The sequence below is a fragment of the Schistocerca americana genome, chromosome 5, assembly GCF_021461395.2.
Source record: "Schistocerca americana isolate TAMUIC-IGC-003095 chromosome 5, iqSchAmer2.1, whole genome shotgun sequence".
NCBI classification, from domain to species: domain Eukaryota; kingdom Metazoa; phylum Arthropoda; class Insecta; order Orthoptera; family Acrididae; genus Schistocerca; species Schistocerca americana.
In genome coordinates this window covers 504,277,651-504,293,301 of record NC_060123.1, presented here as the reverse complement: position 1 = coordinate 504,293,301, position 15,651 = coordinate 504,277,651, and the positions used below count along the sequence as shown (strand labels likewise).

Sequence of the window (15,651 nt, the reverse complement as noted above, 5' to 3'; positions counted from 1 at the left end):
ATGTAAAGAGAATATGCCAAAGTAATACTTACTAGTTCTTTCAAAATAATTCGACAGCTATAGCAAAAGCATTTTTCAGCATCAGAAATACATATTTTCATGTCAGGACTACACTTATGCTGACAATCACAACCATCTGTGAATGAACTGCAGTCCACTTTATCGGCACTTTCTGACTGACATTCTTCTTTTATTTCACTTGAGAAATTGTTTTTCACTGAATAAGAGTCACTCATAATGCTGTCAGCACTGAATCCAGAAGGTCCTAGATGGGAAGCTAGACGTGAAAATTCAGTAGCTTGAAGAGAAGAAGATTTCATATTTCTGTCATCTAGTGGTGCCTGGAAAAAAAAAAAATTCTGTTAATCTGAAATGCACAGACTGAAGCAGTGTTCATACATGCACAGCAATGTTCCAGTGTGTGCACAGGTGTGCGTTCTATGTTGTTGAAGTGGTGGTGGTGGTCTAGTTTGACAAAAAATTGGAGATGAATCACAATTGTTGCTTTCCGAGTTGTTCACCATAAGGTGAAGGGGAGGGGGCAGGGGGGGGGGGGGGGGACTTAGAGAACATCATTGATGGGTGATACCAGAACCAATAAGTCAAAAGCTATGTTGAGAAATTAAGCTTTTAAGTGATTTTTGTACCAGAATTGATCAGTAGGACGCCAATTATAAGATTCGGTGATGACAAGCTATCCTAAGTGAAAGCAGAGAACACTTACAGGACATACTGAAAGAAATGAATCAGTCCTTGAAAATGGAGTTGTAGCTCCAAATCACATTGTGCAAAAACTAGTAAAATATTAGTGTATCTTAAAACAGTATATTATTAATTAATACACCTCTAACATAGAAGTTACAGTCTTGGACAGCCCGCATAATTTACACACTTCCTGTTGGTACACTTCAGCTCAGTAGCGAGAAACTCTGTGCAAACAGAGTGTGCATGAACAAACATTCAGTTGATGTATCGGCACTGCACAGAACTTGTTCATTGTTGTGCAGTGTGGCACAGTTTGCCATCAAGGCTGGATGCACCATGCTGCACCAAAACCTTTTTCTTCATTGAACTCGGTGCTGTGCCTCCGATATGCATGCAGCTTGAGGATCAAACAGTGTGCCCACCAACTCACCAACTGCAGTTACAAAGTGAAACATAGTTCACCTGTATAATCTAGTGTGAAATGACCCAAAAATAACTTATACAACATGTTGGGTCTTCATCATTTGCTGCAATTTTCAGAAGTCTTGAGCAAGTTTTTTCTCAGAAAGTACCCATCAGTTCACTGAGAACAGGCCGTGGCATGGGTTAAAGGCATAATTAAAGGGTTTCAATAAAGATGCCTCCCATCATTCGTGCAGCATTGTGCTTCAAATAAGAGTTTGATACATCAGTATGAGCCTGATACAAGTCAGTCAGCTGTAAGGCTCTTTCCAAGTGACTCTTCACCGAGGAAGTGAAGTTTTCCAAGATCATTGAGTAAAAAGATGATGGTCATATGGCCATGTTCTTCTTTTTCTGAACGAAAGAAGGGGGGGGGGGGGGGGGGACCAGGGGGCATTGCTGAGATATTAGTAGCAGAGTGTCTGTGCCTCTGCTTCCATCACCACCTCAAGAATCAATCATTCAACCATTCCTCATAATATATCCAATTGCTTCTATATATAATTTCTGTTCCGAAAACTTGTGTGGGCATTGTCTTTAATGGTCATCCTCCTCTAACAGTACTTTTCTTTTTTTTCTTCTTCTTTTTATAGAAATGACCGATAGCTTGTATACTACTGATTCTTGTGATATGTGGTTTATTCATCTCATTACGTACAATTTTCAAATCATTTGATTTTATGTACAGGAGACATGCCAAGGTTTACTAAAGATACCTTTTTCACTTTTTTTAAGAGAAATACGAAAGTTTACATTACATTTTTCATTTCTAAGTTACAGCTACACATGTACATAAAGTAATACATGTAATACAATCCCTGTGTTCAGTCTGTGAAGCTGTCCTCAATGAATTCATCGACTGAATAATAACACTTTTCCACCAGAAGAGTAAAGAGCAATCTTTTCACTGAACCAAGCTCCATTTTAAATATATTACTGCCTTTTATTTTATTGAAAATTTTTAACCCCATATATTCTGGCATTTGGGCATAAAGTTTTAAACAATGTGTTGGAAGTTTGAAGTTATCTCTGTGGCGAGTGCTGTAGTTGTGATCAAAATGGAAAGTGTCTAGTGTATGTTAATTTTTATATAGGAACACCACCATCTCATACATGTAAAGTGAGGGGATAGATAGTATTTTTAAATTCTTTAACAACAGTCGACAGGATTTACATTTTCCTTTTTTTTTTTTTTTTTTTTGCAACACACGTTTCTAATTACTTTCTTTTGTAATACTAGGAGCCTGACATTTGCTGTATTTCCCCAGAAGATTATGCCATAACGAATAACTGACTCAAAGTAGTAGTGATAAACTATCTTTCTGGTATCCATGTTTGTGGCACCTGACAAAATACACATTGCAAATTCTAAGTTGTTCAGTTTATTTGCTAAGTAATCTATGGGTACCTTCCAATTTAAATTTTGTCAAGATTTAGGCCTAAGAACTTCACGTGGTTTGCATCTGTGATATCCTGATCATTGCAAGTTATCTTTATTTCAGTCCTTTCAACTGATTTAGCTTCAAATTGAATCATTTTGGTTTCAGTTACATTTAGTTTTAGTCTATTTTGATAGAACCAAGATTCAAGTTTTTCTAAAGTATTTTTGGCCTTTTCTGGAATATTTTCAGATACCTCATTTTGAATTAGAACTGATGTATCATCAGCAAATAAGACTGAATGAACATCAATAGCAAGTGGTAGGTCATTTACTTAAAAAGGAAACAGATAGGGACCCAATATCGAAAATTGTGGGACTCCGTGGGGAACTGTTTTCCAGTCTGAGGAATAATTGGTTCCATTTGAAGTTGAAATTACTCTTTGTTTCCTACCTGACAGGTAAGAGCTAAACCATTTTAAAGCAGTATCCCTGATTCCATACATCTGTAATTTGTGGAGGAGTAATGCATGGTTCACTGAATCAAAAGCTTTAGTTAGATCACAGAATATTCCTGTGACCTTTCTACCTTTATCTAACGTGGAGCATATTTTTTGGATAAACTCATTTATAGCATTCACAGTGCTTTTACCCTGTTGGAATCCGAACTGGTTTTTAAAAATTATATCATTTACAGCAAGAAATTTATTAATTTTTTTTGCTGCAATCTTTTCAAACACTTTAGAGAAGACCGGCAAGAGAGAGATAGGGTGGTAATTCCCCATATCTTCTGTCGATGCTTCCTTGAATAGAGGCTTGATCTCAGCGTATTTCAATACATTTGGGAAGCATCCCTATTCAAAAGATTGATTTACAATAGTTGACAGTGGTTGAGAAATAATATCGTACACATACTTGATAACAGATGATGTTACTTCATCCCACCCATGTGAGGTTTTCTTTTTAGAGACAATATTTCCTTTTCCACATCCCAGATACCTCATTTTGAATTAGAACTGATGTATCATCAGCAAATAAGACTGAATGAACATCAATAGCAAGTGGTAGGTCATTTACTTAAAAAGGAAACAGATAGGGACCCAATATCGAACCTTGTGGCACTCCGTGGGGAACTGTTTTCCAGTCTGAGGAATAATTGGTTCCATTTGAAGTTGAAATTACTCTTTGTTTCCTACCTGACAGGTAAGAGCTAAACCATTTTAAAGCAGTGTCCCTGATTCCATACATCTGTAATTTTTGGAGGAGTAATGCATGGTTCACTGAATCAAAAGCTTTAGTTAGATCACAGAATATTCCTGTGACCTTTCTACCTTTACCTAACGTGGAGCATATTTTTTGGATAAACTCATTTATAGCATTCACAGTGCTTTTACCCTGTTGGAATCCGAACTGGTTTTTAAAAATTATATCATTTACAGCAAGAAATTTATTAATTTTTTTTGCTGCAATCTTTTCAAACACTTTAGAGAAGACCGGCAAGAGAGAGATAGGGTGGTAATTCCCCATATCTTCTGTCGATCCTTCCTTGAATAGAGGCTTGATCTCCGCGTATTTCAATACATTTGGGAAGCATCCCTATTCAAAAGATTGATTTATAATAGTAGACAGTGGTTGAGAAATAATATCGTACACATACTTGATAACAGATGATGTTACTTCATCCCACCCATGTGAGGTTTTGTTTTTTAGAGACAATATTTCCTTTTCCACATCCCTTTGGGTGATTTTTTCAAATTGTTTAAAAGATGTGTTCTAGCTGTTTTCCAAATTTGTGATGCCCTGACAGAATGTCATATCCACATCTGATCTTACTACATTTAGGAAGAATTCATTGAAACAACTTGACATCTGAGCAGGGTTTACTATAATTTCATTTTCATGTCTAATTTTCAAAATCTCATGAATTTTTACTTTGGCTCCCAATTCAGACTGAACAACTGACCACACTGCTTTTGTTTTATTTCTGTGTTCTCGTATGAATTTACTATTTGCCATTTTTTTAGCTGCCACTACAACTTTTCTAAATACAGTTTTATACTGTTTGACGTAAGTAACAAAATCCGGATTTCTGTTTGATTTTAACTCATTGTGGAGCTCTCTCTTTCTGGCACTAGAATTTTTTATTCCTGTTGTAATCCATTTGAGTTTACCAATTACCTTCTTTGGCTTGTATCTACGAGGAAATGATTCATTAAATACCTCTAAGAAACAATTTAAGAATTTGTCATAGTTTATCGAGCTTGAACTATTGTGGTCTACAGGCCAGCTTATTATACTTCATTTAATGTGGAATAAATCCATTTTACTTTTACTGAGATCCCTTTTTATATACACTTCTGGAGGCTTTAGGTTATTTGCTTTTGGGAGCTCAATAAACAGAGCTGAGTGATCTGAAATACCCAAGTCTAAGCAGTGTTTGTGCTTATTTCCACTGTCAAATTTGTAATTAGTAATAATATTGTCAATGCAGGTCACTGATCTGCTGTTTTCCCTAGCGCCTTCAGAAAAATTTAGCTTGAAACCAGATTTCTGAATTAAGTCACAAAATTCTGTGGAATCATTGCTTTCAACTAAGAGATTTAAGTTGAAGTCTGCTGCTATAACAACTTTTTTCTTACTTTCTTTATGGAGTTTTTCTAGGAGGCATGCGAATTTGGCTAAAAACACTTTAGTTACCGCACATCCAGGAATTCTGTAGATTGCTATAACCAGTGTGTTCAGATCACTTAGTTCTACAGAGCAACTTTCAAACACGCTCTCTTCATTTAAATAATTAAAATTATCTCTTACTGTATAACTTACAGAAGAATTGCCAAGAATGCAGGAGCCTCCACGAGATTTGCTTATTCTACAAAAGCTAGCAGCTACTTTAAAATTATTAATACTATTTGATAGTTTTATACTATCTTCTGTTAACCAGTGTTCATTTAGGCTGATTATTTTAAAATTTATGGATTCTGAAAGCAGAATTTTTAGTTCGTCGATTTTTGAGTATTTACGATTTGGTAGTTCTGCCCCTCAGCCATTTATATTACAGTGCATCAACAGATCATTTTGGCTTTTAGTTATTTCACGTACATCCTTCGTTTGGTAGCTAAACTTTTTTTTTCAGTTTGAGTTTTTTCTTTGTCACCCCTATCAGAATGAGTTAGTTTCCCTTTCTTCTTAGGATTTTACACACATCTATGAATGTTTTACTAAGGTTCACAGAGCCTAATCTATTCAAGTGCAGGCCATCTTTTCCCTGACACTTATAGTTTAAGAACTTGTTTGGGTCAATAATACTGCACCAAGTCTGTTGCACTGTTCCCTAATGCCGGTATTTATCCTGTTGATGTAAGTATCACTTACTGATCTTCGGTGAATAATTCGACTAATTACCATCCTGGATGTTGGGTATACAGTTTTTGCCGATCTAATCAGATTCCGTGTTTCATTCACGATTTCTTCCTCACTGTTACTGTGGATGGAGTTTGTGCCCACGTGGTATAAGACACCCCCGTAATCATCGGTACTTAAAGTTTTGTTACCAGTTTCGCCTAGGTTTCTTTTCATAGACAATACATTCTTAAAATGTTTGTTGAGTTGATGCGATTGAATTCCAGGTCGAACATTGTATAGGTGAACATAATATCAGCTGTCTAACTGAATGAATTTCATATGATTTTGTATGTGATGTGTTATGCTTCGGACTAAAATGTATCAAGAGAAATTAATTTGTTACAATCGATATGCACTAATGGTTAAAATTACTCTTCTTTTAAAAATATCTGAAATCATGAAAATATCTGGCATATTATAATTCATATTATTAATTGCCCAATCTAACACTAATTATTACATTTATGTCTGGACTAATTTATAAAATAATGATATAATTTAGTGAAGATTCTTCTTGCGTCAAGAAAGTTTGTAAACTCTTTTGCTTTGTAAACTCTTTGGAATATGATGAGTACCGCAGAATATTAGGTAGTGGTGGGCATGCCTCTGATAGAATCAGACGCGTTTTTGATTGTGTCACCAATAACGTACTCTTTGGTGTGATAGAAACAAAAATTGTAAAGTGGGTGTGACTTAGAAGAATGGGATAAAATAAAAAGATATTCATAGCAACAGGCAAATCTTCATCAGTTATTTAGTCATCAAGAACCCACAACATAATTACAGACTCAAGAATGTATCCCTAGACACAACAACAACAAGAAGAGAAAATCAAGATAAGTAAAAAGTTCTTCTTTTGTAAATCTTACACATCTCAAAGCTTTCTAAACTTTTCGCACAGACACAGAACTTTAATAGTGATGTGTGGGAGGCTAAGATTAGAATACGATACAACAAGTATTTGCCAAAGGTAAAAGAGTACTATGGTAAATGTATAAAAAAATTACAGTTTCTCTCCCTCTTTCTCTGTTCACTCATATCAGCTTCTATGACATAAGTATTTACTGACAAATTTCTGTAAATTTTCTGTCTTGTACACTTATTAATTAATCTTGTCTCAATGTTACGTTCTGTTGTCACTAAATATTTCAACAGCAGATCACACAGCCATGAAATATAAGGCAGAAGTGTTACAGACAACTAAAAATTTCACAACACTGCTATAATGTTTGTGATGAATACCCATAGTGAACATCTGTTAATTTTTGTTCCACTTCTCACTGGCTACATTTTCCCTATAGTTCAGGGCACTTACCATACTTATATAACAGTAATAAAGAATTCTGAGTTGCTGTAGGAATTTTTACAATACTGAGAAACAAAAGAAATGAACATGTAATTCTCTGCTGTTATGTCAATTGTTCTTAATACTAAAACAATAATAACTGGAATATTTGTGGCAGTAACAATGTTTTCCCAGACATGGGAACAAAAGAATGGTACAGCACTTTGACATTGAAGGCTGTGCCACTTATTTGATTTTTTTATTTACAAATACGGCGTCATTATAATCTTGTCTGTAAAAGTAAGCTAAGGCAACAATCTTGGTGGGCGAAGTAAGCTATCTAGTAAGATACACTGATGAGCCAAAACATTATGATCACCTGTTTAATAGTATGTTGATCCATCCCTGGACTAAAATACAGCAGCGACTGTGCACAGCATGGATTTAACAAGCCCTTTGTAGGTTTCCAGAGGTATAAAGCACCAGACTCCTACACACAGTTCACACAATTCCTGTAAATTACAGGCTGGGGATTTGTGAGCACGAAGCTGTCACTCAATAGTATCCCATATGTCCTCCATGGGATTCAGAACAAGTGAACTTGGTAGCCAAGACATCAATGTGAGTTCACTACCATGCTCCTCAAATCACAGGGGGAGTCATTCAGTTAGAAGGAGCCATCATCACTGCAGAAGATGTTAAGTATGAAGGGATGTAGATAGTCCATAATGACGATCATGACATTCACAACTGTCATGGTGTCTTTGACTACTATCACAAGTACCACAGAAGCCCAAGTGAATGTCCCCCATGGGATAACAAAATGCTCCCCATCGGTCTGTGTCCATGGTACAGTCTCAAGCACCCATACATGACAGTTTATCCAGGCATGGCTATCAACCTGGTTTAACATTAAACATGACAAGATGACACATTTATATTAATCCATGGTCTGCTCTCAATGACCCCATGCCCACTGCAGTTGAATGTTGTTGGGCCAACATATGAACATGTAGGGTTCATATATTGTCCAGTCGTATGTTCAGCAACGTGCACCGAGTACTGTGCTCCGAAGTATCTCTGCCTGCAGCAGCAATGTACTCTGTCGTCAGATCTGCCACAGATTACCACCTATCCTCTTTACAGAATAGACAAGCCATGAACCTCTACGTTCTCCAATGTGATGTAGATGTCCAACATCTAATCATCTACTCATGGTTTCACTGTTCTTCCACCACTTTCAATAAGTGTTCATGAATTTAGCATGCAAACAGCTCACCACTTTTTTTATTTCTGAGCTGCTCTTTCCAAGGTACTGGGCCACAGCAATCTGTACCTTGTCAATGTGTGGATTTCCCACTCATCCTTGGTTCACTTTACATGCCCTCAACACCAACAGATGGCATTCAATCTCGCAGTGGGCAGTGGTTATAATGTTTTGGCTCATAAGTGTAGAATCAAAGAGAAGTGGTCAGAAAAGGCAGCACTGTGCCTGTAAGCTGACGGACCATAGGAGGTTGTGGTAGACCGTAAACAGGTAAGTTCAGAGCAGTGCAGCTACCAGCAACCTTGCAACTAGCATGGGCAGTTGCAAGAAGGGTGTGAAAATTCACAAAGGCTGTAACACAGAAATCAGAAACCACTACAAATTACACATCATCATCAGCCAAACTAGAATAGCCAAGGAGCAAGTCAAAAGCAAGGCAGTGAGAAGTAGTCAGGTTGGTGTTGAGATACTGAATGGCGTGTGATGTATAGTTTCATACTATATAGTGACCGTCAGGCTGCTGTGCTCATGTACTTAATGGCATTACTCGGAGCCGTCATGTGATGACTTGTCCTGGTGCAAGTGTAATTTACTGAGCAAGGACGTATCTGCATTGTGCAATATTAAAGGAAGCTGGTTTCTGCAAGAAAATGCTATAGCTGCCATGCACAAACTTAGTTTTTACTCTGTTTACCAGTGTAGCGCAGTATGTAGAGATTTGTGTCACTTTTTGTTTTTCTTAACTTAGTTTAGATTAGTTATTAGCCCTACAAGTTTCTATTTACAAATTCGAAGTTCTTTAATTAGTGAATTATATTCTAATTAAAATTACTTTGTGACTGATGTTTCAGTGAGTCTACTGGAAGAGGCCAGCTGCTATCCAATTGTAGTTCTTTCTTGAGCAACACGTGCTAGCTGTGTAGCCTGTTTTGTAAGTGATTGCAGTGCCATGTGTACTGTGACTGGCTGCATGTGACTTTGTCAAGGATGGGGAAGGAAATCAGCTATTCCTTTTCAAAGGAACCATTTGGCCAGCTGGTTGAATCAAACAATATCCAAATTTGTGACATTTGGATGTGACAGCAGCCCAATGTTTTACATGGAAATGTGACAGCATGTATGCTTGTCGTCAAGGTTCTAGTCGGTCATGTCTGCCAACACAAGAGAGCATCATCATATTGTGCACCCAGCACATTATAATCCCTTCACATTTGTGCCTGACATCCAGGGACAAGTAGTGGACTCGCTGCAACATTACGTGCCATCCCGCAGCGTTGGTCGGAGATTTGCAGCAGCCAGACTAGGGAATTACTGTCCCCTGCTTAGGCCGCTGTTAGCAACACAAGATAAAAGTCTATGTTTAGATTGGTGCCACGGCTGGGAAGCACAGACTGCTGATGAATGGCATCACAATGTGTTCAGTGTTAATCACAGTTCTCCATTACCCCAGATAATCATCATCAGCAAGGACGGCAGCAATGTGGATAGGGATTCCATTCTTCCAATGTTTCTGAGATGCACATTAGTGTCACTGCTGGTGCCATGGAGTGGGGAGCCATTGGGTATTGCGAGGGTGGTTTGAAAAGTTCTTGGAATCACCATGAGAGGTCAGCACTAGTGCAATGAGTTGTTCACATGATATTCATGGGACTGTTGCCTATAAACACGAGCCACATCAGTACTCTTGGAAGTGAGGTGTGGCGGTGACGTGGCTCTGCTGTTGTTCCGCATAGTGATTTACGAAGATGGAGAGAGAGAGAGAGAGAGAGAGAGAGAGAGAGAGAGAGAGAGAGAGAGAGAATCGAGATTCGAGAAGTGATTAAATACTTCGTAAAGAAAGGTATGAAAGAAAAAGGACATTCATGTTGATTTCCAGAATACACAGGGGGACTCTGCTCCTTCATATTCAACTGATGCAAAGCGGACAAATGAATTTAAATTTGGTCGGGAGAGCTTAGATGATGATCTTCACAGTGGTCGGCCAAGATGTCACTACTCCAGAAATCATTGCAAAAGTGCACAAAATGGTCATGGAGGATTGCCGATTGATAGTGCATGAAATTGTTCATGCTTGCCAGATGTCATCAGAAAGAGTATATCATATTTTAACTGAAGAATTAGAAATGAAAAAATTATCTGCAAGATGGGTGCCGCGACTCTTGACGCTAGATCGAAAACTTGCCATCACCATGGCAAAATTACACAAACTAAGGTATGAATTGTTGCCACACCCACCTTATCCACCTGATACGACTCTGTCAGACTTCCATCTGTTCCCAAAACTGAAAATTTTAGTTGGTGGACGAAGAGTCATTTCAAACAAAGAATTGATAGCTGGAGTTGACAACTATTTTGCAGACCTAGAGGAAACTCATTTTTGAGATGGGATCAAGGCACTGGTACATCGTTGGACCAAGTGCATTAATCTACAAGGAGACTACATTGAAAAATAAAAAAAAGTTTCAGTGATATAAGTACTTTTTTTCTATTCCGGTCCGAGAACTTTCCAAATCACCCTCGTACTTCAGGTCATAGCTTGTAGTAATTGATGGAACTCCGATAGCAAAATGGCATGCAATGTACTTTCTGTGTCCTCATGTGTTACCTCTCACATGACAGTATCTTGGTACCAGTTCTCAACAGGACAAGGCTCATCCATGCACAGTACATACCTCTATGAACTGACTGCATGATGCTGAGGTACTCTCATGCACAGTATGATGCCCAGATTTGTTCCCATTAGAACACGTGTAGACCAGCTCGGTTAACTCCACCTCAGTGCCAGTGTATCAAGGACCAGTTACAACAGATGTGAAGCCAGATTGCCTCAGGAGGTGGCTTTATGACATCCCAGTGCATGCAAGGCCAAAGGGGATGCAATGTCAAACTGATAAGTGGGCTCATACTGCCAAGTTCTTTGTAAATTTAATTTGAATTTGTAATCACTAAAGTAACAGCCCATACCCTTCCAAGCGATGAAGTTCCATTTCATTTCCTCCTCCCCTTCTACGTTCTTTACTTTTTTGTCTGGCAGTGTATTTTTTCAGAGGGGGATGATTCATGACTCACTGCACATTTATCACAGGTAATTTGCAAAACTGAAAAGTTTAGCACTGTGTTCAGTGTTTGCTGACAATAGAAAAAAAACTACTATAAGAGCTTTAGGAATTGCTCTGGTAGCATCTAACCAAGGTCCACTGAGTCATATCATTAGTATAACATCACGGCCAATGAATTTCCCATAGCTGAATCCTACTGAAAATCAACAGAATTTACTTGAAACCCATATTACAAATGGCCAGCATCTGCCATGACTGTTACTGTGCAGCAAATTGAACCTTTTGAGGATGGAGAACTTGTCACTCAGAAACTCACTGATAATCTCATTAAATCTGTGCTACACAGGTACAATGGACTCTTTGCACCTTGGAGTTACTTCCCACCATACAGCTGTCTGATGTTTTTAGGAGCTTTGTCAATTGTGCTGTAATTGTCCTCTAATTACTTGAGTCGCAAACTACTGCTCCTGTAAATGACACTATAGCCGAAAGTACACCTTCCTATGTGCACAATGTGAAGGCTCTCTCATCCTCCAATTGTTTTACCAGTATGTTCTAGCATTGTGTGAATTTATTTCTTCTCATTCATCCATAGTAAACACATACTTTGAATAATTCCTCCTCTTGTAAAGACGCACATTCAGTGTTTCAGTGCCTAATAACAACACACTTACAGTAAATTCAAACTCTAAGAAAATATAATTTCTATACCTCACAGAGGGAACAAGTCTCATTTGAAAGCTTGATGTCCCTTGGCATACTAAGCTTTTCTCCAGTACGGAACACTACAGATGCAGTAGATGGATAGTCCTGCTGAAGCTCCATTACAAATTTTTCAGTTAGCTTCTGAATGCTCTGGTTGGAGCTAACCTAAAACAGTATATATAAAAATCATCTGTAAGACAACTGAGAAACCCAAGTGGAACAAATGCAAACACATATTTCTGCTGTCTTAAAATAAACAATATATAGTGAAATAACACTACATACACCAGAGAAGTATGATTTTGAAAAAACTGCAACCCCAGCACAAAGTTAAATTTGGATAGCTTTCAGGGTGACAGAGTAATAATTGAAACAATGGGAAGATCGTGAAAAATAAACAGTGTGAAATACCATACTGATTACAGTTCTTTATTTTATGATAGTCCTGTAAAATATGTGAATACCAAGTAAATAGAATACTGAAAGCTTAGCAGCTTTCAAATGTAGCACAAATGCTTGGTAGCTACAATCAAATACTGCTGATCTTGCTGACAACGAATACTGTCTGAACAACAAAATGTGACTGAATTTCGAAAAACATGGGAAGCTGAGTAAGGACCATTTTCTTCCCAATTTCAGTTGATGTAAGCTGGCCAGTCTAAAAAAAAGCAATTTATTCTACTCTGATACACACAACAAGGCAGCTTCACATACCAGATAATTCACCGAGAGATATTTTGCCAATAAGTTCTCAACAAAGTTTTCTCTACTCACAGTTTTCCTCACATGGGAAAGTCCCCCCATTGCACCTCACTCAGATTTAGTGCTAAGATGGCTCAGTGGATAGCCTGAAAAAACTGAACACAGATCAAGCATAAAAACAGGAAGAAGGTGGACTGAGCTGCAAAGAAAGTCATCATCATCATCATCATCATCATCATTTAAGACTGATTATGCCTTTCAGTGTTCAGTCTGGAGCATAGCCCCCTTATAAAATTCCTCCATGATCCCCTATTCAGTGCTAACATTGGTGCCTCCTCTGATGTTAAACCTACTACTTCAAAATCATTCTTAACCAAATCCAGGTACCTTCTCCTTGGTCTGCCCCGATTCCTCCTACCCTCTACTGCTGAACCCATGAATCTCTTGTGTAACCTTGCTTCTCCCATGCGTGTAACATGACCCCACCATCTAAGCATGTTCCCCCTGACTGCTACATCTATAGAGTTCATTCCCAGTTTTTCTTTGATTTCCTCATTGTGGACACCCTCCTGCCATAGTTCCCATCTACTAGTACCTGCAATCATCCTAGCAACTTTCATATCCGTAACCTCAACCTTGTTGATAAGGTAACCTGAATCCACCCAGCTTTCGCTCCCATACAACAAATTTGGTCGAAAGATTGAACGGTGCACAGATAACTTAGTCTTGGTACTGACTTCCTTCTTGCAGAAGAGAGTAGATCGTAGCTGAGCACTCACTGCATTAGCTTTGCTACACCTCATTTCCAGTTCTTTCACTATGTTGCCATCCTGTGAGAATATGCATCCTAAGTACTTGAAACCGTCCACCTGTTCTAACTTTGTTCCTCCTATTTGGCACTCAATCCATTTATATTTCCTTCCCACTGACATTACTTTCGTTTTGGAGATGCTAATCTTCATACCATAGTCCTTACATTTCTGATCTAGCTCTGAAATATTACTTTGCAAACTTTCAATCGAATCTGCCATCACAACTAAGTCGTCCGCATATGCAAGACTGCTTATTTTGTGTTCACATATCTTAATCTCACCCAGCCAGTCTATTGTTTTCAACATATGATCCATAAATAATATGAACAACAGTGGAGACAGGTTGCAGCCTTGTCTTACCCCTGAAACTACTCTGAACCATGAACTCAATTTACCGTCAACTCTAACTGCTGCCTGACTATCCATGTAAAGACCTTTAATTGCTTGCAAAAGTTTGCCTCCTATTCCATAATTTCGTAGAACAGACAATAATTTTCTCCTAGGAACCCGGTCATATGCCTTTTCTAGATCTATAAAGCATAGATACAATTCCCTGTTCCACTCATAACATTTCTCAATTATTTGCCATAAGCTAAAGATCTGGTCCTGACAACCTCTAAGAGGCCTAAACCCACACTGATTTGCATCCAATTGGTCCTCAACTAATACTCGCACTTTCCTTTCAACAATACCTGAGAAGATTTTACCCACAATGCTGATTAAAGAGATACCTCTGTAGTTGTTACAATCTTTTCTGTTTCCCTGTTTAAAGATTGGTAAGATTACTGCTTTTGTCCAGTCTGATGGAACCTGTCCCGACTCCCAGGCCATTTCAATTATCCTGTGCAGCCATTTAAGACCTGACATTCCACTGTATTTGATGAGTTCCGACTTAATTTCATCCACCCCAGCTGCTTTATTGCACTGCAATCTATTGACCATTTACTCCACTTCCTCAAATGTGATCCTACTTCCATCATCATTCCTATCCCATTCTACCTCGAAATCTGAAACATTACTGATCGTATTTTCACCTACATTGAGCAACTCTTCAAAATATTCCCTCCATCTGCCCAAGGCATCCACAGGATTCACCAGCAGTTTTCCTGACCTGTCCAAAATACTTGTCATTTCCTTCTTACCTCCCTTTCGAAGGCTGCTAATTACACTCCAGAATGGTTTTCCAGCAGCTTGACCCATAGTCTCCAACCTGTTTCCAAAGTCTTCCCAAGATTTCTTCTTGGATGCTGCAATTATCTGTTTGGCTTTGTCTCTTTCTTCAACATAACTTTCTCTGTCTACCTGAGTTCTAGTATGTAGCCATTTTTGATACACCTTCTTTTTCCTTTTACAGGCTGCCTTGACTGTGTCATTCCACCAAGCTGTTTGCTTCATCCTACTTTTACACACTACTGTTCGAAGACATTCTTTAGCCACTTCTAGTACTGGTGTCCCTGTACCTTGTCCATTCCTTTTCCAATGACTGTAATTGACTACACTCAACTAACTGGTGCCTTTCTGAGATCACTGTTATGTACTTGTGCCTGATTTCCTTATCCTGAAGTTTCTCCACTCTTATCCTCCTACATATGGACCTGACCTCCTGCCCTTTCGGCCTCACAATCCCAGTTTCACTGCAGATTAAATAATGATCAGTGTCATCAAAGAATCCCCTGAATACACGTGTGTCCCTCACAGCCTTCCTGAATTCCTGATCTATTATTATATAATCGATGACAGATCTGGTTCCCCTGCCTTCCCAAGTATACCGGTGAATGTTCTTATGTTTAAAAAAGGAGTTTGTGATTACTAAGCCCATACTGGCGCAGAAATCCAAGAGTTCTTTCCCGTTCCTGTTGGCCTCCATATCCTCT

The 15,651-nt window shown here is 38.4% G+C and overlaps 1 protein-coding gene across 2 annotated transcripts in view; it reads right to left on the bottom strand.

Annotated features, from left to right (window-relative positions):
- Nucleotides 1-15,651, bottom strand: part of LOC124615944 (cytoplasmic tRNA 2-thiolation protein 2-A) — a 96,227-nt gene that overhangs the window by 31,428 nt on the left and 49,148 nt on the right. For both annotated transcript variants that reach the window (XM_047144144.1, XM_047144143.1), the window contains exons 7-8: nt 12,270-12,428; nt 33-341 (exon numbers count right to left, since the gene is read on the bottom strand). In XM_047144144.1, coding sequence (XP_047000100.1) covers nt 33-341; nt 12,270-12,428 — 468 coding nt within the window. The remainder of the gene's footprint in view (nt 1-32; nt 342-12,269; nt 12,429-15,651) is intronic.